The following is a 23,290-nucleotide window of genomic DNA, read 5'->3' as shown; positions in this document are numbered from 1 at the left end:
TATCTATTACCTATCTTATACACATCTATAAGAACACCCCTCATTCTCCTATACTTTAAGGAATAAAGTCCTAACTTGCCCAATTTCTTCCTGCAGCTCAGGCCCTCATGTCCTGGCGACATTCTTGTACATCAAGTCAAGTCAAGTTTATTTGTCACATACACATACGAGATGTGCAGTGAAATGAAAGTGGCAATGCTCGCGGACTTTTGTGCAAAAAGACAAACAACCAAACAAACTATAAACACAATCATAACACACATATACCTATACATAATAAATAATGGAAGGAAAAACGTTCAGTAGAGTTAGTCCCTGGTGAGATAGGCGTTTGCAGTCCGAATGGCCTCTGGGAAGAAACTCCTTCTCAACCTCTCTGTTCTCACCGCATTGCAACGGAGGCGTTTGCCTGACCGTAGCAGCTGGAACAGTCCGTTGCAGGGGTGGAAGGGGTCTCTCATGATATTGTTGGCTCTGGAGTTGCACCTCCTGATGTATAGTTCCTGCAGGGGGGCAAGTGAAGTTCCCATAGTGCGTTCGGCCGAACGCACTACTCTCTGCAGAGCCTTCTTGTCCTTGGCAGAGCAATTCCCAAACCAGATGGTAATGTTCCCGGACAAGATGCTTTCCACCGCCGCTGCGTAGAAGCACTGGAGGATCCTCGGAGACACTCTGAATTTCCTCAATTGCCTGAGGTGGTAAAGGCACTGCCTTGCCTTACTCACGAGTGCTGAGGCGTGTGATGCCCATGTCATATCCTCGGAGATGTGGACTCCCAGATATTTAAAACAGTTCACCCTATCCACAGGATCCCCATTTATCCTCAATGGAGTGTACGTCCTTGGATGATGTGCCCTCCTAAAGTCCATGATCAGCTCCTTAGTTTTTTTGATGTTCAAGAGGAGGCTGTTATCCTGGCACCAGAGTGCTAGACCAGCCACCTCCTCCCGGTAGGCCTTCTCGTCGTTGTCTGAGATCAGGCCCGCCACCACAGTGTCATCAGCAAACTTAATTAATGAGTTGGAGCTGAACCTAGCCACACAGTCATGTGTGTACAGGGAGTACAATAGGGGGCTGAGGACGCAACCCTGGGGCGATCCTGTGCTCAGGGTGAGGGACTTCGATGTATTCCCTCCCATCTTGACTACCTGGGGCCTGGCGGTGAGAAAGTCCAGGACCCAGGCACATAGGGAGGTGTTGAGCCCCAATTCCATTAGCTTCCCGGCCAGTCTGGTGGGGACTATCGTGTTGAAGGCTGAACTGTAATCTATGAACAGCATCCTCACGTAGCCCCCCTTCTGGCTGTCCAGATGGGAGAGAGCGGTGTGCAAGACCTGGGAGACCGCATCGTCCGTGGATCTGTTCGGACGGTATGCGAACTGCAACGTGTCCATGTTCCGAGGGAGGAAGGCGCAGATGTGTTTCTTCACCAGCCTCTCAAAGCATTTCATGACCACCGAGGTAAGGGCCACCGGACGGTAGTCATTCAGACAGGCTGGGGAGGCATTTTTTGGTACCGGTACAATGATGGATTTTTTGAAGCAGGCAGGGACCACGGACTTGTCCAGGGAGAGGTTGAATAATGTAGTGAGCTCTGGAGCTAGCTGCGCAGCACAGGACTTGAGTACTCGCCCCGAGATGCCATCGGGGCCTGCAGCTTTCCTCGTGTTCACCCATGTCAGAGCCCTCCTCACGTCGTGCTCGGACAGCGAGAATGTGTGCACATTCCTCGCTTCAGCTTCGGTAGCCAGCCCGCTGGCGGTATTGTCGATAGTCAGTGGTGTTGCCCCTCTCGAAACGAGCGTAAAAGGAGTTCAGGTCATCAGCTAGGGAGGTGCCGGCACTTGCTCCGGTAGTTGGTTACAATCCATAGCCCCTGCCACAGGCTTCTGGTGTCCTGCTGCTCCATCTGTAACTCCATCTTGTCTCTGTACCTCCTCTTTGCGTCCTTCACCGCCCTTCGCAGTCGGTAGGACTCTGCCTTGTACATCTTCTCTGCACTCTTTCTAGTTTAACAATATATTTTCTATGGCAGGGTGACCAAAACTGAAGACATCACCTCACCAACACCTTGGACAGCAGCAACATCTTCTGTTCTCAATACCCTGACTGATGAAGCCTACATACATACAGTATGTCCGAGTACGATCTACCTACATACAGTTTGTCCGAGTACATTCAGCACCTCCTCGACTATAATATTGACTTTCCTCAAGACACTTCCATTAACTATCCCAAGTTGCCCAGTCCTCATATTTTTCTCCACAGTAACATCAGAGGACAAATACTAATTTGGAAATTGCCCATCTCCTGTGATTCTACACAGAGCCCTTGGTCTCTGAGAGAATCTATTCTCTCCCTATTTACCCTCTTTCCCTTAATGAACATAACATCTCTTTGAATTACCTTCAACATTATCTGCTAGAGCTATTACCTGCCCTCTTCTTGCCCTCCTGTTTCCTTCTTAAGTTTGCTCCTTAGCTCCCAAAACTCCTCCAGCGATTGATTCACTTGATCTCAGCTGCCGATACATTTCCCATACCTCCAATTTTTCTTACCAGCACCTCAATTCCTTTCATCATCTACGCTTCCTTAAGCCCATCTGCTTTCCCCTTCACTCTAACAGCAATATACATGCCCTGAACTCTTGTCATCACATCCCTGCACTTACAACAACTGGGACTAGAAAATGGTGCTAAACTGGCGACGCTGTAACTGTAATAGTCTACCACTGCTCTCCATTTGAACTGTATCTGAGATGCTCCTCCAATATGTATCCAGGTGCTTATGTATAATAATAATAATAATAAATTTTATTTATGGGCGCCTTTCAAGAGTCTCAAGGACACCTTACAAAAATTTAGCAGGTAGAGGAAAAACATGTAAGGGGAATGAAATAAATAGTAGAGACATGACTAGTACACAAAGTAAAGACAGAATTCAATTCAAAACACAATATGAGGCAATTAATGCACAGATGAAAAGGGAGGGGGACGTGGGGCTAAGGATAGGCAGAGGTGAAGAGATGGGTCTTGAGGCGGGACTGGAAGATGGTGAGGGACACGGAATTGCGGATCAGTTGGGGGAGGGAGTTCCAGAGCCTGGGAGCTGCCCTGGAGAAGGCTCTGTCCCCAAAACTGCTGAGGTTGGACTTGTGGATGGAGAGGAGACCGGCTGATGTGGATCTGAGGGACCGTGAGGGTTGGTAGGGGGAGAGGAGGTCAGTGAGATATGGGGGGGCCAGATGGTGGAGGGCTTTGTAGGTGAGGATCAGGATTTTGTAGGTGATCCGGTGGGAGATGGGAAGCCAGTGAAGTTGTTTGAGGACTGGAGTGATGTGATGCCAGGATTTGGTGTGGGTGATGAGTCGGGCGGCTGCGTTCTGGACCAATTGGAGTTGGTTGATGTAGGTGGAGCTGATGCCAAGGAGAAGTGAGTTGCAATAGTCCAGTCGGGAGGAGATGAAGGCATGGATGAGTCTTTCAGCAGCGGGAGGTGTGAGAGAGGGTCTTAGTTTGGCGATGTTGCGGAGATGAAAGAAGGAGGTTTTAATGACATGGCGGATGTGAGGCTCAAGGGAGAGGGTGGAATCAAAGATCACGCCAAGGTTGCGGGCCTGGGGAGATGGGGAGACAGTGGTGCCGTCGATGGTGTGAGTGGGGTTATTGATTTTGCTGAGTGTGGCTTTGGAGCCTATGAGGAGGAATTCTGTCTTATCGCTGTTGAGTTTGAGGAAGTTATGTTGCATCCAGGTTTTTATAGCTGACAAACAGGAGTTGATATGGGAGAGGGGGGGGTTGTGGGGGATTTGGTGCCGAGGTAGATCTGGGTGTCATCGGCGTAACAGTGGAAGTCCAGGTTGAAGTGGCGGAGTATCTGACCAAGGGGGAGGGTGTAGATGATGAAGAGGAGGGGGCCGAGTACGGAGCCTTGGGGAACGCCTTGAGTGACTGTGGCTGTAGCAGAGGTGTGGTTGTGGAGAGAGATGAAGTGGGATCTGTTGGAAAGGTAGGAACGGAGCCAGCTGAGTGCAGAGCCTTCAATGCCGAGGTCTTTGAGTCCGGTGAGCAGGATGTTATGGTTCACTGTATCGAAGGCTGCGCTCAGGTCGAGGAGGATGAGGATGTTGAGGGAACCAGTGTCAGCAGAGGTGAGGAGGTCATTGAGGACTTTGAGGAGAGCAGTTTCTGTGCTATGGAGGGGGCGAAAGCCAGATTGGATGGGTTCAAGTAGGTTATACGCAAGGAGGTGGGAATGAAGTTGCGACGCAACGATACGCTCCAGGGTTTTTGAAAGAAAGGGGAGGTTTGAGATTGGGCAGTAGTTAATGAGAGAGGAGGGATCAAGACCAGGTTTCTTTAAGATTGGTGTAACGGCAGCAGTTTTGAAAGCAGAGGGGACAATTCCTTGGGACAATGAGGAGTTGAAGAGATTAGTGATGTAGGGGCAGAGAACGGGGAGGCAGGACTTCAGCAGGGGAGTGGGTCGAGGGAGCAGGTAGTGGGTTTGGAAGAGCTGATGAGTTTGGAGATTTCAGTTGGGGTGACCAGGTCAAACTGGGAGAGGAAGCAGTGTGGAGGAGGGGTAAGGAGGTCAGTGGAGATGTTGAAAGGAGGGGCCTTGGTAGGTGGTGGAATAGATGCTGGGGAGTCGGGTACAGGGGATAAAGATTGATAGATGGTGCTGATTTTATCAGCGAAAAAGTGGAGGAATGAGTTGCAGAGATCCGGAGTAGAGGTAGGGATAGTGTTGGCTCGATGCTTGAGGAGGTTGCCCACTGTGGAGAAGAGGGTTCTGTGGTTTAGGCAGGGATCGGTGAATATGGAGGAGAGGTAGGCAGATTTTGCAGCAATGAGGGCATCTTTGTAGTCAGTGAGGTGGAGTTTGTAAGCTTCAAGGTGGACTGTGAGAGATGATTTCTTTGTGAGTCGTTCAAGTCGGCGACCAGTCTGGAGACTGTTTCAGTTTACGAAGTGCAGGTGTGTACCAGGGTGAAGATGTGTTGAAAGTTACGGTTCTTGTTTTGAGGGGGGCCATAGTGTTAAGGGAGGTAGACAGGGTGGAGTTGAGATGGTTTGTGAGATCATCAGGTGAGATATGGGTTGAGTCCAGGGGGAGAGTGGTGGAGAGCAGGTCAGAGAGATGGTGGGGATCAATGGATTTTAGATTACGGAAGGTGATTTCTCGGAGGAAGCGGGGGCGAGGTGTCGGAGAAGGGATGGTGAACCGTATAAGCTTATGATCAGAGAGGGGGAAGAGGCATGGATGGAGGTCGAGTACCGGTTGATTTGTGGAGCAGACCAGGTCAAGGATGTGACCTTTGTCATGGGTGGGAAAGGTGACGTGCTGAGTGAGAGAGAAGTTGTCAAGTAAAAAGGCGAATTCAGATGCGAGCTTGCAGGTGGGGGAGTCCATGTGAATATTTAAGTCACCAAGTAGCAGCAGACGTGGGGAGAGGGATGAGGCAAGTGTGAGGAGTTCAGTGAAGTCAGATAGGAAGGAGGGGTTTGGTTTAGGTGGCCGGTAAATGAGGATGACTGTCATGGAGGAAAGGACTTTGAAGGCGAGGAATTCAAATGATGCTACTGGGGGGAGGGTAAGTTCAATGATCCGAAAATTCTTGTTGAAAATAACAGCGAGGTCACCTCCATGGCGGGAGGGGCGGGGTTTGGAAATGTAATTAAATCCAGGTGGGGATGCTTGATTGAGGGAGAAGAAGACATTGGGTTGTTGCCAGGTCTCAGTTAGCAGAAGGAAGTCCAGAGTGTTGTCAAGGATTAGTTCATGGAGGGCAAGGGCTTTGTTGTTGAGCGACCTGGTGTTGAGGAGGGCAAAGTTGGCATTATGAGAGGGTGGAGGGATGGGGGCAGGCTGGAGAGATCTGAGGTTGTCCCGGTTGTATGGTGATACTTGTACTGAATTGTATACAAGAATACATTTCACTGTACCTCCGTATATGCGGCCAATAAAGTACCATATCACCATTACAACATTCCAGATATTGCTTTGTGTAGGAAAGAACTACAGATGCTAGCTTACACGAAAGTTAGACACAAAACGCTGATTACCTCAGTGGGCCTTACAGCATCCCTGGAGACAAGGAATATGGGACATTTGGGTAGTTTCTTCTTGAGACTTTTTATTTCTCAGCTCCAGCTATATAGCCCACTGGCCAAACCATTAGTAATGTCACCTCAGACTGCCTCCATGGTCCAAGAGTTTAGAGATGAATTTGCTTCAGATTACATTGTTCAAAGCAGAGCAGTATTCAATAAATAGAAATCTGATGCAGGGGTCCTTGTTTAGAAACATAGAAAATAGTTGCTGGAGGAGGCCATTCAATGCTTCGAGCCAACACAGCCATTCATTGTGATCATGGCTGATCGTCCCCAATCAATAACCCGTGCCTGCCTTCTCCCCATATCCCTTGATTCCACTAGCCCCTAGAGCTCTATCTATAGAAGTTTCAGCTTCTTCCCTGCTGATATCTGATCTTCCCCTAAGCTAGTGTCTGTTCCCAATCTTACAACTTATCTTTTTGTGGCTGTTTGATATTTCTGTGTAACTGAAGCGCTACGATTCTGTGTGAATGTAACGCTCGAATGTTATAATAGAACATTCTTCACTTTGGTAATTATCTCCTTGCATGACGTTGCTCGTGTGTACAGCTTGATTGTAGTCATGTCTAGTATGATTTCCGCTAACTGGGTAGCATATGAATTAAAGTTTGTCAATTGCTTATTACACGAATGCCATACCAGATTTCCGCATATTACTGTTACATATGGTGCCACAGAGACAATAAGCAGATCAAAAGGCAGTTCAGATATTGACAGAACACTCAGGTCAAACAAGAGGACAAGGCTACTATATCAATTTTACTTCGGAGTCACGTGAGTGATTCCGTGAAGAAGCCCGCCAGTCTGCATGCGCGTCATTACGTCTGATGCATTGCGCAACGACTGGCTGGCAGGCGCGTTGCTCCTCCAGCGGTACGTTTAAAAACCCTCAGGTAAGTGTTTAAAACTTAGTCGGAGGTCGTTTTCTTGGGTCGGTAATTCTTGTTACAGGAGCAAGTTCGAGTCGATGGAGAAAGCGTCTAAGGTGAAGCCCAGGCGAGCCGCCGGGAGAGCAGCTATGGAAGAGTGAGGGTAGCGGGCGGCCGTCTATCTCACCTTCAGAGTCGCTGGCGGCACGGACAGTGACTTCAGACTTGGTGCCTCTTGAAAGCACCGTGGCTGCACCATTGGGGCAGAAAGCCACAAAGAAGTCTGCAAGGCCCGTTGACTCGGATGAGTCAGGCCAGGAGGGTTCCCCTCCCACAAAGGATAACTTCTTTGGAGGTTTGTCCAGGATGGAGCTCCTGATGGAGAGGATGCTCCACCATGATACGCTCCAACAGGAGGAGTGGTATCAGCGCGGGTCTCCTCGGGGGCCCGCGTTAGCGGCACCTGTGTCAGGGCTGCTTAATGTCTCCCTCTTGGAGGAGGAGAGCTTTCGGGGTCAGTTTTGTTCTGACTCCGAGTCCGTGGGTATAGCCGCGGAGCATATCCCAAGGCATGAAGGGCGCGAGCCAGAGGTACCAGTCATGGCATCAAGATTTGCAATCCCGGCCGAAACAGGGGAACCGCTGGGTGAAGAGTTAGCCGCGAGTATAAATTACCTGGCCTCACACCAGCTCCAAGAGCACACTATGGAGGAAACGTCCAAAAAATATGACACTCCTGCAAACTGTGTCTTGCTCAAAGTGCCGACTGTTAACCACGCCATCTGGGGTCACATGGGCGTAGGTATCAGAGCTCAGGAGATGAGGCTCCAGAAGATACTGAAGCTGCTCGCCTTGGGAATCACAGCTTTTGCTAGGTCGGTGGATGGAGGGCCCCTGTCTGATGTACAGCAGGATGCCCTGGCCCTAATGTGCAATGCACATTTTGAAATAAATTGCCTGAGAAAGAGTGCCATCCGCCCGACTATCAATCCTAAATTCGCGGCTCTATGAAAATCCAGCAATATTCAACCACCGAATCTGTTGTTCGGTGAAGACCTCTCAAAAAGAGTCAAGGACGACGAGGCAAGAACAGTCGGACTCATCAAAGCCCCGGGGACAAGCAAAACATCGCTTTGGCGGCAGCACCCCTACAAACGGTTCGCTGAAACTGGTTCAGGCCAAGTCGGCCATTCACAAATATGCGCAGTTGGCGCACTCAAACAGTGGCACGGGCGAACGTGTCCTTAACCCCCAAAACCCGGGGGCAGAAATATCCACCGGTAACCATGGAGGTAGGTGGGTCTGGTTCTTTTCGGGACATATGTGTGGGTCAGTTACAAGTTGAGGGGAGATTACATTTGTTTTTGAATGAATGGTATTGGATAACATCAGATTCATTTATACTGCACAGTATACAAGGGTTCTGAATTGAATTCCTTCCCAATAGGTGTCCACCCACACAGCATACACCAAGCCGGACATTGTTTTTTTCACAACAAAAGAATTTGGATGTACAAGCTGAAATTGAAAAGTTATACAAAAAAGGGGTAATTGAGAAGTCGTCTCATCAATCTCACCAATTCGTGTCTAATATTTTTCCGAAGCGAAAGAAGGATGGTGGATGTCGAATCATCCTAGACTTGACTAGCCTTAACCCCTTTGTGCAGTATAAACATTTCAAAATGGAAACTTTTGTTACTGCCAAACAACTGATTTCCAGAAGATATTATATGGCATGTATAGATCTTAAAGATGTATATTATTCAGTACCCATTCATAGTGATCATCGGAGATATTTGACGTTTAGCTGGATGAGGCAATTATGGCAGTTTAAAGCATTGCCTAATGGTTAACCTCGGCCCCTAGATTATTTACAAAAGTGCTAAAACTAATGTTGGGGGCTACTCCGGGCTCAGAATCATATTGTAATGGCTTATTTGGATGATATCTTAATCATTGGGAAGACTCTGGAAGCAGCTGAATTATCTGTTTCAGCTGCTAAACTCATGTTTGAGAGATTGGGGTTTCTCATCCATTCAGTTAAATCCAAATTGATACCAATTAGAGTTATTGATTATTTGGGATTCACCATTAACTCAACTCACATGTCTGTAACTCTGCCCAGGGGCAAGAGATTAGAATTAATTGAAGGCTGTAATGAGCTCGTGGTTGAGCAGCAACCTTCAATTCGACATGTGGCTAGCATAATTGGCAAATTAGTGGCTACATTTCCAGCTGCACAGTTTGGACCTCTGCATTATCAAAATTTACAACGTGCAAAGGAGCAGGCACTCAAAATACATGCAGGTCACTTTGATAGGCCCACGCAGTTACCAGTTGAAGCCATTGCTGAATTACAGTGGTGGATAGCGAACATTTGGCGTTACTCCAGTAAAATTCTGATTGAGAATCCTTCAGTTGTTTTACAGACTGATGTCAGTGCTCTAGGATGGGGTGCTACTGATACCATCTCTAGCTGCGGAGGCAGATGGAATATGCATGAGGCATTTATTCTTCAATCACATGGTATTAATTATTTAGAACTGTTGGGAGCATTCTATGGCCTTAAGGCTTATTGTACTAGTATGCATCACTTGCATGTTCAGCTTCAGATTGACAACACTACGGCAGTGGCATATGTTAATCACATGGGTGGAATCAAGTCGGTATCTTGTGATAAATTGGCTAACCTTATTTGGCACTGGTGTATTACAAGAAACATTTGGGTTTCAGCTATCTACTTACCAGGTAGTTTCAACATGGTGGCAGACACCAGGTCACGGAAATTCAATGACAACACAGACTGGATGTTGAATCATGAAGTATTTAATGATATTGTCGATCGGTATGGTGTACCAGATATCGATTTGTTTGTAACCAGACTCAATCACCAGTTACCGAAGTATGTTTCATGGGAACCAGACCCAGGGGCAGTGGCGGTAGATGCATTCTCGCTACACTGGGGTGGAATGTTTTTATATGCATTTCCCCCATTTTGCCTCATCAGTCGGTGCTTGCTCAAGATCAAGCAGGACTCCGCCTCAGGCGTTTTAGTAGTACCCGACTGGCCTACACAGCCATGGTTCTCACTCGTTTTGGGAATAAAAACACAGCCTCTTATGACTGTCACTAAACACAGTAACCTACTGGTGCACCCTGTGACTGGGGAGAAACATCCATTACATGACCGTATTGATCTATTGATTTGCAGATTCTGAGGAGGCCATACCTGGGGCTCGGACTATCCGATCGTACCGTGGATGTGATGGAGGGATAGTACCAAAAAACAGTACATCTCTCATGTCAGGAAATGGGAGCTGTTCTGCTTACGGGGGAACATATCATATCAAACGGCACGCATCTCAGATGTGTTGGAATTTCTTTCAATGCCATATTTTGATGAGGGGTTAAACTATAGTGCCATCAATAGTGCCAGGAGTGCCTTATCATCGTACTTATGGCTGCGGTCGGAACAACACTCTTGGATCTCACCCTTTAATATCCTCGTTCATGAAGGGTATTTTTAACTCTAATCCCCCTAGGCCCAGGTACTCGGAAATCTGGGATGTGAGCGTGGTTCTCACGTTGCTTCACCAATGAGCTCCGGCCACATCCCTGTCCTTGCCCAAATTCACTCTCAAGGTGGTTATGCTCATGGCACAGCTTTCAGCGCAATGGGTCCAGGTGTTGCAGAAGCTGCGACTGGACAGGATGGTGTCATCTGTAAATAACATAACATTTTATATTTATGATTTAATTAAACGGAGCAGACCAGGGGTGTCAGGGTTCAAGATTATTTTTACGGCATACCCCACGGATTTGCGGTTGTGTGTAGCTACGAACTTACAGCAATATATCAAGGTCACCAAGAGCCTCAGAGGCTCCGAGTTAGCTTTATTCATCAGTCACAAAAAGCCGCATAAGAAAGTGTCGGTACAGACCATTTCAAGATGGTTGAAACAGGTTCTGGTTTGTGCAGGTATAGACACTGACATGTTTAAATCTCACTCCACCAGGGCGGCATCAACGTCAGCAGCGAGGGCACTGGACGTCCCTCTCGACCATATCCTCGCGGCCGCAGGATGGTCAAATGAACTGACTTTTCAAAGATTCCATAACAAACCGCTTACCAGACCGGGGGTATTACGAAATAATAACTAAAATTTTTCCAACTTTCCATTATAACGTTTTGGTCCAGATATCAAAAATGTAGCATTTCCTCAGAAGAATAAACAAACCTTTTCCACAGCTGCTTGGCAGGTCTTATCATCCATCCAGGAAAGCTTTTCCAGGCCCTCTTTAAATGCTGTTCGAATTTCATTTATCATTTCTTCTGCCTAGGAAAGAGATAAATTTTGTTGTATAAGGTACACTGCAACACAATTTAACAGCCAAACTCAGTTAGCACATGTATTCAAAATTAAGATGATTTGGACTGATTGCAGTAAATACAACAGTAATTTGCTTTGTTTTGGGAGATTATTTGTGAAGGAAAGCAACGCCTCACGTCATCAGCCTGACGTCAAGGGTGGGAAAGTTATTGGAAGCGATTCTTAGGGACAGGATCATCCAGTATTTGGATTAGCCTTAGTTTCAAGCAGGATCTAGATCAATTGGAAAAGTGGGTTAAAGGAATAGCAAATGGAATTTAAGTCTGTCACGTGTGAGGTGCTACATTTTGATATGTCAAAGCAGGGCAGGAATAGCACAGTAAACAGTAGAGCCCTGGAGAGTGTTGCAGCACACAGAGATCTGGGAGTATGGGTGCATGGTTTCCTGAAAGTATCAAATCAAGTAGACATAGTGGTGACAAAGGTGTTTGGCAAGCTTGCCTTCATTGGGAAGGATATTGAGTGCAAAGGTTGCTCTTTTTCCCGGAGTAGAGTATTCTAAAACTAGAGGGCATAAGCTTAAGATGAGAGGGGAGATATTTAACAGAAACCTCAGGGGCAACGTTTCCACTCAGAAATAGATGATATCTGGAATGAACTGCAAGAGGACGTTGTAGAAGTGGATACAATGCAGACAGATATCTTACATACATTTGCACAGGTATATGGAGAGGATGGGCACAGAGGGCTATGGAGCAATGCAGGCAAGGCTTGCATCCACTGAAATTTAGAAGAGTGGAAAGGGATTTGGTTGATACATATGAAATCCCAAGATTCCGTAAATCCCAATAACAAAATAGTAAAATCCCGGGGTTCACATACACCTCCTCCAACCTCACTTACTGCACTCAGTGTTCCAGATGTGGCCTCCTGTTCATCAAAGAGACCAAGCATAGACTCAGTGACTGTTTCGCTGAACAGTTACACTCAGTCTGTCAAAGTCTCTCCCATTCCCATACTGAACTTCTTATCTTGGGCCTCCTCCATGTCAGAGTGAGGGCACGTGCTAACTAGAGGAACAGCATTTAAAATTCCGCTTGGGTAGCCCAATCAACCCAGTGGTATGAACATTGAATTTTCCATTTTTTGGTAACCACCAAACCTCCCTCTCCCTTCTCCCTACCTCTCCCCTGTGCTCCACCTGGATTTGCATGTCCCTCCCTCCCCTTCCACCTACATTCCTTCCGCTAGTTTCACAATTTGCAACTTTTCAAACCTTTTGTCTCACACCTTCTGTCTTTTCATCTCTGGCATTTGTTCAACCATTTGCCTATCAAAGGTAAACCTTCACCTGTGTCCACCTAGTACTTGCCAGGTTTTGTCCTGCACCTCCTCTCTTCAAGGTTTCTTCCCACCACAATCAGTCTGAAGAAGAGTTCCGACTCAAAATGTCACCTATCCATGTTCTCCAGAAATGCTGCCTGACCCGCTGCATTACTCCAGCACTTTGTGTTTTTTTTTGTAAACTAGCATCTGCTCTTCCTCATTTCTAAAATCCCAAGGAAACTTCATAGCATGAAAGTGAAGAGGAGAATCGGAGCTGGTGATCAATGTTTAAAAATAAGAGATTTTTAACACGGGGATAAGACAAAACATTTTTTTCAGAGTCATGAGACTTTGGAACTCTTCCTCAAAGGGTTTTCTTCTTATTGCAAACGAAACATAAACCAAAGGAATAGTTAGATCTCAGGCAGAGTCAAGCAGCCAGGTTGGTGTATCTGCCGACATCTCTTTGGGAGAGATGTTGGCAACCTTCTTGTGGTCTTTCCTGTTAATCCAGTTAGTCTTCTCTCGTGGAATACTTTGTGGAGACAGATGCCGATAACACAAAACCAAACCAAGGATAGGACAAAGACTGAGTGTCGCAGCCCTGAGCCAAGCTTTGCGCTCTTTTCAGAGTGGGCGGCATTTGCCATCAAAGGCAAGGATGCTGGGATACTACAGTTGAATGTCGATGGTCTCACCTCAAAGGGTTTGAAGCAGTCTTTGAATATATTTGTAAGTGGATTCTTAATAAGCAAATGGGCAAAAGATTATTAAGAGTCAATGGAAATGTGGATCTAAGGATACAATCAAATCTGCATGATCTTACTGATTAAAAGAAGAGGCTCAAGAGGTGGGTGGACTACTCTTGTTCTTAATTTGTTTGGTTGTATGACCTTATTTGCATTCAGTTTCCAGTTACTGCACAAATTTAAATCCAGATACAATTATAATTAAAATTGTGTGGTATGACTACGTCAATCCTTGTAACCCTTTAATCCAAGATGAATGTAAGACAACAGATATTAATGTGTTCACCTGTCTTGTAATGCCTTGATAATGTCATGATGGAATTATACACACTGAGATCTAACATGTAGGTCAGAACTATCTCATTCCCTGCAGCAATTGAAAGAACTCAAATAAACATGTAACAGGATTCACAAACTAGCATCACTTATCAATTGTGTTTATTATTCAGAGAAATTATCTGACACAATTTGATTATTTCATACACTGCAGCTTGTGCTGCCACCTTTAGTGAGCTATCAACATGGAATATTTCAATGGTATATTTCTTTGCCCAATATAAATAAATAATTTGAAACTTACTATTACTTTGCTATCTTTGTCAAATGTAAACTTTACAAACAAAGCTCCCAAGGCAAATCCTAGAGTGTCGTCTGTGTTTCCAATGCAGGTCTGCCATCGAGGAGTGCAGGACTGAAAGAGAACAGGTTTTGTCAATGCAATGCATTACATTTAAAATATGCAACCTGAAATGTATTTGAAACATTATTGTTAGCGATAGTCAGTTGTAATCATTGAGTCATCGTCAAATAGTCACAAAGGCCCTGTCGCCTCTGAGTCTAAGCAAACCATCAAGCCCCTAGTTATGCTATTCCTATGCAAATCCCATTTTATTCTTTCAAACTTTCCATCAATCTCCTCAGATTCGATCTCAGTCGAACAACCAGGGGCAGTTTAGTGGTTAATTAACCTATCAGTCCCCGTGTCTTTGGAATCAGAGCGCCTCATGCCACAGAGAGAACTCCACACAGCCAGCATTGGAAGTCAGCTCTGAACCCAGGTGCTAAAGCTGTGGCAGCACCTCTCCTAGCTATGCCACTGTGCTGCTCATTTATCTATTTGATTAGATTCTTACAAAAATATAATGGTGCCACTTCTTCTTCTTGCATATGGCGTGTGCAGCCTAAAGTTGTAGGACAACTCGTTCTATTTGATCTTAATCGATTGTGCACACCAGGTTGATTGCATTCGGCAAAATAGGGCGGACCACGTGAAGGTTGCGATCTCCCACCCCACATTGCCACTTAGAATAGTCATCATAAATTAAAGCTAATATCCTAATGATAAAGATTTATTAAGACTGGTCTTTCTTTTAGAACAATGCAATTCTGACAGATCCCAATGATTTTTTACTTTTCAATCTGGTGCCTTTTAGTTCTGTCATGCCACATTTGGCATTGTAAGCCGGAGTTTCTGAGGCACTCGTTCCTGTTTATTAATTTTAGAAAATAAGCATTATGCAAAAGAAAATGCTGAGAATACCAAAAAAAAATATCTTGCATTAATGATTCATTTTAACTCTGATTAATTTAGTTAAAAAACAAAGATAATAAGGTGGACATTTTATCACAAATATAAATGGCACTTTAAACAAATAATTTTATTGATATAGCAGTTAAAAGGTATGGCATGGAAAATGCAAGAAGCCTTTTGTTTAAATCTGAAATATGAATGTCTTTGGATCGAGACCCTTCTTGGTCTCGACTCAAAACATCATCCATTACTTCTCTCCAGAGATGCTGCCCAAAGATCCTATAGCGAGCAAGATAGATCACTCGATGAAAAAGACGTAGTACAGTCATGGGCAGATTCATGGGTGATTTTCGGCCCCATTTCCGTAACCGGCTTCCGTCTCTGCACCAAAGATCCCATAGGATACTAGTGCGGAGACGGAAGCCGGTTACGGAAACCTCCTCGTAAAAATAAAAGTTATTTGGGAAAAATCCCCTCATTTTCAGAATTATAACTTATTAACACAAACTGTTCCCCCGCAACGCTGATTACACTGCGAGTCGGGTCGGGTTACGGAAATGGATGAAAAAAAGGCCCACTCTGCTCCGTTGCGTACTACACGTCAGCCCATTGCATTTAGAAGGAATGTTTTACATTTGAGATTAAAAAAGCACAATAATAACATTGTGCACTTTGTATTTTATTTCCCCAAACAGCTCTTATATGGGAAATAGTTAAATTTCTGATAGATTATTTTTGAGAAGTTTAAATGTCAATAGTTATTCTAATTAACAATCCAATACTTCTAGATACAAAAATAAACTAACGTGAAATTTAATAACTGCCTCGTCCGCTCATTTCCTGAAGTAGTTTCTGGGTGGTCCAATACTTCCATATTCTCTGGAGCCAACAATGAAACACAAGTTATGATGCTTTGAGTTGCATCACATTTATCAACAATCAATTCCACGGGAATTTTCTTGGAAGTTTCGCTGCAGTGATTTCCCCAGAATATTTATGTGTCTTTTTTTTAATATCTTGTTTACTAACATTTACTATAATTAGTTAAACACTACATGCAAATAAGTAAAAATGAATTACAATTTATTTGAAAGTAAAAGCAATTTTGTATTATTTATAGCTGGTGAATAATCTGTATTGTGGTACATAAATGACAGTCACCAAAAGGCATTGAAAGTTGCCAGCAGCTCTCAAACTGGTCAGGCTACACAGCTATTGGAGAACATCCACTATGGGAAGTCTAATTTGAGACCGGTCTGTCTGGCAGGCACCACAAACCGGATTGCCATTACAGTATAGAGTTCAAATGGGATAATCCTGTTGAAAGCTCCAACATTAGCATGAACCATAAAGCTGCTTTGATTTCTAATATTATAATTGCTTGCTAATTTCTTTAGATTGTTAATTTAACTACTTTCAGATAAGACCACTATTTGGCATCATTTCAACTCCATTACAAAGACCTCGAGAAATTTACATTCTAAGTAAAATCGCAAATAAATTCCATGGCAATCATTCCTTAAACGAATACATTGGCTTTCAAAAGGCTGATTGTATTTGTTGCATTTTAGAAGGGAATTGAATCTACAATGTCACCACAATGTTACATCTTTTATTCAGGACAAATGACAAATTTAAATACAATGAACTGGGCTTTAAAAATTAAGACCATTGCCAAATATAGGGATAAACTTTCATTCCCATATTTAAATTGTTTAAACTCTAATCCTTATTGCTGGAAAAGTAAGATATCAATCTTGCTTTCAATTCTTACCTTCTTTGTTCCAAGCAGAGTCTCCATAAATTTTTTATTTGCATTTTCAAACCGCTGGTCCAAGGTGGATGCTGTTTTGTGCACTAAATTCCACATCATGTAATTGTTCAAAATGCTAATTGAGTTAAAATAATAAAGATTGAATGATTTCGGCTTTAGATACGGTATTTGAAATCACAACCTACATCACAATGAAATGAACAAAATCTTAATTCAGGAAACTACATGGATCAGTTTAATTTATTTTATATCATCAATGCAAAGACTATATTCGAATGACTCCTTCACTGTTTGCCACAATATTCAAATCTTTCCAATCTTTTAAATTACACTGCAATGCTATCCTATGTATTGAGTGATCAGTTTACTGTAAAACCCAACAAAAGAAACTTTAAATGAAAATTAACACTAAGAAAATCATAATTTTGTGAATGTAATTACATCAAGCTGTTGCTTGCCTAGTCTTTGTGCGGCTCCTCCAAATTAGACACTAATGCCCACATATATGTGAGTAGAACATTGCAATGTTGTCTGCGCTGTGAGTACTTTGTTCTGCCTGAATTTGGTGCCAATGCCAATTCCATGTCATCAATCCCATTCCATCCTTTTTCTGTTTCAAAATAGAGGTTGCAATATGATGAATAGTTTGCTATGCTTATCCAAATGCTAGGCCTTTATAGTTAAGAGTCAACTGCATCTGTTACAGATATGGAACAACATATAGACTTGGCTGGGTGAGGATGTCAGATTTCCTACTCTAAAGTGTATTAGTAAAGCAGAAGAGATTTAGCTAACAGAATAATAGTGTAGCACATACATGGGGTGACTGGATGCTTTGGCTATATCATTATCTGATGTAAAATATACTTATCATGCAAGACCAGGTCAAAATATTAAACCCACATGGCTCCCAATACGTCATAAAAATGGTACCACCCAGTAATCGAAGATTGCAGTGTTTCTGAACTCAGTAGCATCATCCAGTACTCAACTCAGCTCTATTATGATATTTCTCTGGTGTAAACTGAGCAGTATCAGTATTGATTTTAAAAGGGGAAAAGGGTTCCAATGGGGAACTAAACTCAATAGTAAAGATCCGGCAATTTATGACATTCTGCAAAAGTCATGCACAAATAGACCATTGGGATTTTTTTGTACCATTGCTATGGTGCACATTTTTTAATCATCTTAGCCCAATAACACTTGCAAGGTTTGAAGATAAACAAGATAATACTGCGACTAGGCAACACAACCAAACAAATACAGGTATGTGTTTGGGATACTTTGGATAATGGACACCACTCACAATTAATTTTTAAATACAAAGAAGATCACTTGAAAATGATAAACAAACTAATGGCAATAGCCAACTGACCCTTTTCTGTCAAGTGTTTGGAATAATAGGAAAATGGCTAAAATAAAAAAAAACATTATTGACCACCATTAAAATTAATAGCTAATTTAAGAGGCAATGCAATCACTAGAATGAGGTTTCTCAAATATATTTAAAGTAGGCTTCTAAAATGCCATTTGGATGCTGACGCAAATGTGACTGGGCAGGTTTGCAGCCCTCTCAATTGATACACTTACGGAATAAAACCTAATCTCACGAAGATCTGATGTTGAAACTTGAATCAGCATATAGAGGGAGGCATCCAGGCTACCCTTTCTCACATTGACCTTTCTTTCCCTGGGCCTCCTCCACTGTCAGAGTGAGGCCCAGCGCAAATTGGAGGAACAGTACCTCATGTTTCATTTCGGCAGCTTACAACTCAGCGGGATGAACATTGACTTCTCTAACTTCAAGTAGTCCTTGCATCCCCTCTCTCTCTGCAAGTACCTCTCCCCTCTCTCTCTCTGCAAGTACCTCTCCCCTCTCTCTCTCTGCAAGTACCTCTCCCCTCTCTCTCTGCAAGTACCTCTCCCCTCTCTCTCTGCAAGTACCTCTCCCCTCTCTCTCTGCAAGTACCTCTCCCCTCTCTCTCTCTGCAAGTACCTCTCCCCTCTCTCTCTGCAAGTACCTCTCCCCTCTCTCTCTGCAAGTACCTCTCCCCTCTCTCTCTGCAAGTACCTCTCCCCTCTCTCTCTGCAAGTACCTCTCCCCTCTCTCTCTGCAAGTACCTCTCCCCTCTCTCTCTGCAAGTACCTCTCCCCTCTCTCTCTGCAAGTACCTCTCCCCTCTCTCTCTGCAAGTACCTCTCCCCTCTCTCTCTGCAAGTACCTCTCCCCTCTCTCTCTGCAAGTACCTCTCCCCTCTCTCTCTGCAAGTACCTCTCCCCTCTCTCTCTGCAAGTACCTCTCCCCTCTCTCTCTGCAAGTACCTCTCCCCTCTCTCTCTCTGCAAGTACCTCTCCCCTCTCTCTCTGCAAGTACCTCTCCACTCTCTCCTCAGCAAGCTGCCTCATGTGCTGTCTCTGCCATTGCCCACAATAGGAAAATCCTTTTAAGCTGCAGAAAAGAATGTAACTTTGCTCACAAAGAGCTTTATCATTCAACATAAGCCTCTGGTGACATGCAAATGTTCCATACTGAAAGAAGGCGAGGTTCCTGATTGCAGAAGACAGCTAATCAGTTTGGAGATACTCTAAATAACATGATAACATGCAGGGTTAAGAAAAGCACCGAAGATAGACACAGTGCTAGAGTAACTCAGCGGGTCAGGCAGCGTCTATGGATAGAAGGAATGGGTGATGTTTCGGGACGAGACCCTTCTTCAGACTGAGAGTCAAGGGAGTCACAGAGATATGGAAGGGTAAGGTGTGAAAACAAGAGATCAAAGAGGACGAAGTTCATGGAAAATGTAGAGTAAATCATTGTTAGCTAGGGGAACAAGGCACATAAAGATAAAATTTAAACAAGAGGACAGTCAAATTGGTCAGAGAACTAGGATGGGGGAGGGTTGGCAACAGACGAAAAGCAAGGATTACTTGAAGTTAGAGAAGTCAATATTCATACCACAGGATTGTAAACTTCCCAAGCGAAATATGAGGTGCTGTTCCTCCAATTTGCGTTGGGTCCTGGACAGTGGAGGAGGCCCAGGACAGAAAGGTCTGTATGGGAATGGGAGGGGGAGTTGAAGTGTTTAGCAACCGGGAGATCATGTATGTCTAGTTGGACTGAGCTGAGATGTTCAGCAAAACGATCGCCAAGCCTGCGCTTGGTCTCACCGATATATAGGAGAGATCATGTATGTCTAGGAGGATTGAACAGCGTGGTGATTTCAGAACAGGAGTGGAGTTTTCCTTACCTATTTATCCCCTCCCCTGTATTCATCCAGAGTTTGAGTATATGGCCTATAAAAACTTCAGAATATTTCTCTCTTGATAATTTTATTCAGCAAGCTACTGCATTTAAAATCAATTACACGTATAATTTCATACAACTGCATAAACCTACAACAGTTAACAGATATTTTAGTCCTACCAGTCCATGCCATCCTTCATGGCCCAATATTATCAGCATATCAGTGCTTCACTCGCCCTCAAATGCTTCTTCAGCCTTTCCCAAAAAGCATTTATAATATTTACTTCATCCAATCCCTGCAATAACAGTTCCACATTCTCACAACCTTCTGCTAGTTTCTTCGACATTCACCATTTGATATCTTGGTGACCAATATATATATTCATAGAAACGCAGGAGCAGGAAAAATGTTCCCAATGTTGGGCGAATCCAGCACCAGGGGCCACAGTCTTAGAATAAAGGGGAGGTCATTTAAGACTGTGAGAAAAACCTTTTTCACCCAGAGAGTTGTGAATTTATGGAATTCCCTGCCACAGAGGGCAGTGGAGGCCAAATCACTGGATGGATTTAAGAGAGAATTAGATAGAGCTCTAGGGGCTAGTGGAGTCAAGGGATATGGGGAGAAGGCAGGCACGGGTTATTGATAGAGAACGATCAGCCATGATCACAATGAATGGCGGTGCTGGCTCAAAGGGCCAAATGGCCTCCTCCTGCACCTATTTTCTATGTTTCTATGTAAATGCAGGAGCAGGATGACGCTATTGGGCTTTGGAGTCGACTCTGCTATTCACTATGATCATGACTGATCATTTATCTGAACATCACATTTCAGCTTTCTCCTCATACCACGTGATGTCTTTTGCATCTGGAAATATATCAATTGCATTCTAAAATATATTTAGCAAATCCACATCTCTGTGGTAAGAATTCCATGTTCACGAGTGAACAAAGACATTTCTCCTCACCTCAGTCCTAAATCTCTTTGCCCTGTAACCTCAGACTGTGGCACTCATGAGCTAAAATAATGCCCCTCTAACTAGAAGCCAGAAAAAATATTCAGAGAATACTCTCACAATCATAATCACAATAATACTTTATTAGCCAAGTATGTTTTGCAACATACGGAGAATTTCATTTGCCAAGTCAGTCATACAAATAAAAAGCAACGGAACACACAAAATACATTTAAACATAAACATACACCACAGTGACTCCTCCACATTCCTCACTGTGATGGAAGGCGAAAAAAAAGTTCAGCTCTCTTAGCTTCTTTGCTTTCCCGCAGTCAGGGGCCTCGGGTACCCGGACGTGTGTTTGTGCGACGGACGAGAAGCCGAAGCAAAGAAGTCGAAGCCAAAGAACCGAATGGAAACGAGGCCGAAACACCAATATACCGAAAGAGTACGAAGACGAAACGCCTACTAACCGAAAGGATGGGATGCCTAAATGCAAACTAACCGAAAGGGCGGGATGCCTAAAAGCCAACAAACCGAAAAGCTGTGTTGCCTAAAAGCAAACTTACTGAATGGCCGCTCTATCGAAACGCCACCTACCCGAAAGGCTGCGTCGCCTACACGCCAAAGGACTGACTGTCGCTCAACAGAAAAGTCCAATAATGGGCATGACGTTGCCAGGGGGCAGGACTTGTCAGCGATTGGTCCAGACCCCCGTGTCCATCACATCACTGTGAAGGGATGAACATTGTCCTACACCTCCGCTCCACCCGACCCGCAGCCCGTGGAGGGTGGCCGTGGGAGAGTGAGGGCTGTCCCGAGGGATGCGCACCTTCGGCCACTTTCAACTTGGTGCTTGGTTCAGATTGCCCAGTCACCTATGGCTTGTGTGGGAAAAGGACCCCCATGCTCCCGTCTCCCCCTTCTCTCTCCCCCCTTCTCTCTCCCCCCTTCTCTCTCTCCCTCTCTCTTTCTCCCTTCTCTCTCTCCCTTCTCTCTCTCCCAGCTTCGGCGGCGGCGCAGCACTGAAACACCGTCACGGAGCGGGCGATGCCTTCACGGGACGCCGTGCAGTAAGCTCCGGAGTGCTGTGACCGCCGACTCCAACATCGAGGAGCTGCAGTCGGTGGAGCATCCAGCCACAGACGGCGCTGGATTTAAAACACTGGGGAGCCTGGGATCTCTTGCGCGGCCTGTGGACATCGGAAGCCGCGGTCTCCGGAGAGGGAGCGGCCGTTCCAGACTCTCCAAACCGCTGAGGGGTGTTTCTCCCAACGCCGGAGCTCCATCATCCGGCAAGAGGACCTGAAAACATCGGGCTGCCGTTGCGGCGACTGGCTGCGGAGGCCACAGAGGAAGAGGTCTGAACTTTCTAGTACATTTCCCCACAGTGGAAATTTTTGATTCTGCTGTGGGGGGGATGTTCATGTTAAATTCTATAATGTGTTGTGTCATTTTTCTGTTTTTAAAATTTTTCGTTGTTGTTGGACTTTTCTGTTGAGCGGCTGTCGGTCCTTTGGCCAGTAGGCGACGCCGCCTTTCGGGTAGGTGGCGTTTCGGCAGAGCGGCCATTCGGTAAGTTCGCTTTTAGGCGACGCAGCTTTTCGGTTCGTTGGCTTTTAGGCATCGCATCCTTTCGGTTCGTTGGCTTTTAGGCATCCCATCCTTTCGGTTAGTTTGCATTCAGGCATCCCATCCTTTCGGTTAGTAGGCGCTTCGTCTTCGTACTCTTTTGGTTTATTGGCGTTTTGGCCTCGTTTCCATTCGGTTCTTTGGCTTCGACTTCTTTGCTTCGGCTTCTCGTCCGTCGGCGCCACGTCCGCACATGGGGGCCTCGAGCCCTGCTTTGACGGGACGATCTTGACTCCCATAGCCAGCGGCGTTTGGGCCTTCCGCATCAGGGTGATCAGCTCCTGCATTAGGGGGATGTCAGTTCCCCCGTGACGGCGATCGAACCCCACGTCGGGGCTGGTCGAGCCTCTGCATCGTTGGAGCTCCAGATAAGTCTCTCCCGAGACTGCGAGCTAGCAATGGTAAAGTCCGCAGGCCGCGGTTGGAGCGATCCCAGGCAAGGGATCGGCTCTGATGTTAAGTCCATGCCCCGCGGTGGGGCTCAAAGTCAGTCCGAGGAGGCCTCCAGCTCCATCGATGTTAAGCCGCAGAGCGACCGGAGATACGATCCGGAAAACAATCGCATCTCTGGCAAGGTAAGAAACTGAAAAAAATTTCCTCCGACTCCTTCCCCCTCCCCCCACATAAAACCAACCGGAGAACATTTACACAGACGTTTAAAACGCACTACAAATTACAAAAAAAGACAAAAAACCAGGCGGACTGTTGGCGGGGCTGCCAATCATGCAGTGCCCCTGGTGGCAATCCTAAATTTCAAATAGAT

The 23,290-nt window shown here is 45.1% G+C and overlaps 1 protein-coding gene across 3 annotated transcripts in view; it reads right to left on the bottom strand.

Moving 5' to 3' along the window:
* The window catches only part of ece2 (endothelin converting enzyme 2), a 199,050-nt gene that overhangs the window by 29,106 nt on the left and 146,654 nt on the right, over positions 1–23,290 (bottom strand). For all 3 annotated transcript variants that reach the window (XM_033032198.1, XM_033032199.1, XM_033032197.1), the window contains exons 10-12: positions 16,700–16,814; positions 13,975–14,085; positions 11,227–11,325 (exon numbers count right to left, since the gene is read on the bottom strand). In XM_033032198.1, the coding sequence (XP_032888089.1) occupies positions 11,227–11,325; positions 13,975–14,085; positions 16,700–16,814 (325 nt within the window). The remainder of the gene's footprint in view (positions 1–11,226; positions 11,326–13,974; positions 14,086–16,699; positions 16,815–23,290) is intronic.

The sequence above is a fragment of the Amblyraja radiata genome, chromosome 13 (genome assembly GCF_010909765.2).
Source record: "Amblyraja radiata isolate CabotCenter1 chromosome 13, sAmbRad1.1.pri, whole genome shotgun sequence".
Taxonomy (NCBI): domain Eukaryota; kingdom Metazoa; phylum Chordata; class Chondrichthyes; order Rajiformes; family Rajidae; genus Amblyraja; species Amblyraja radiata.
Note: the sequence above shows the minus strand (reverse complement) of the source record. Positions and strands in the feature narration are given on the sequence as shown.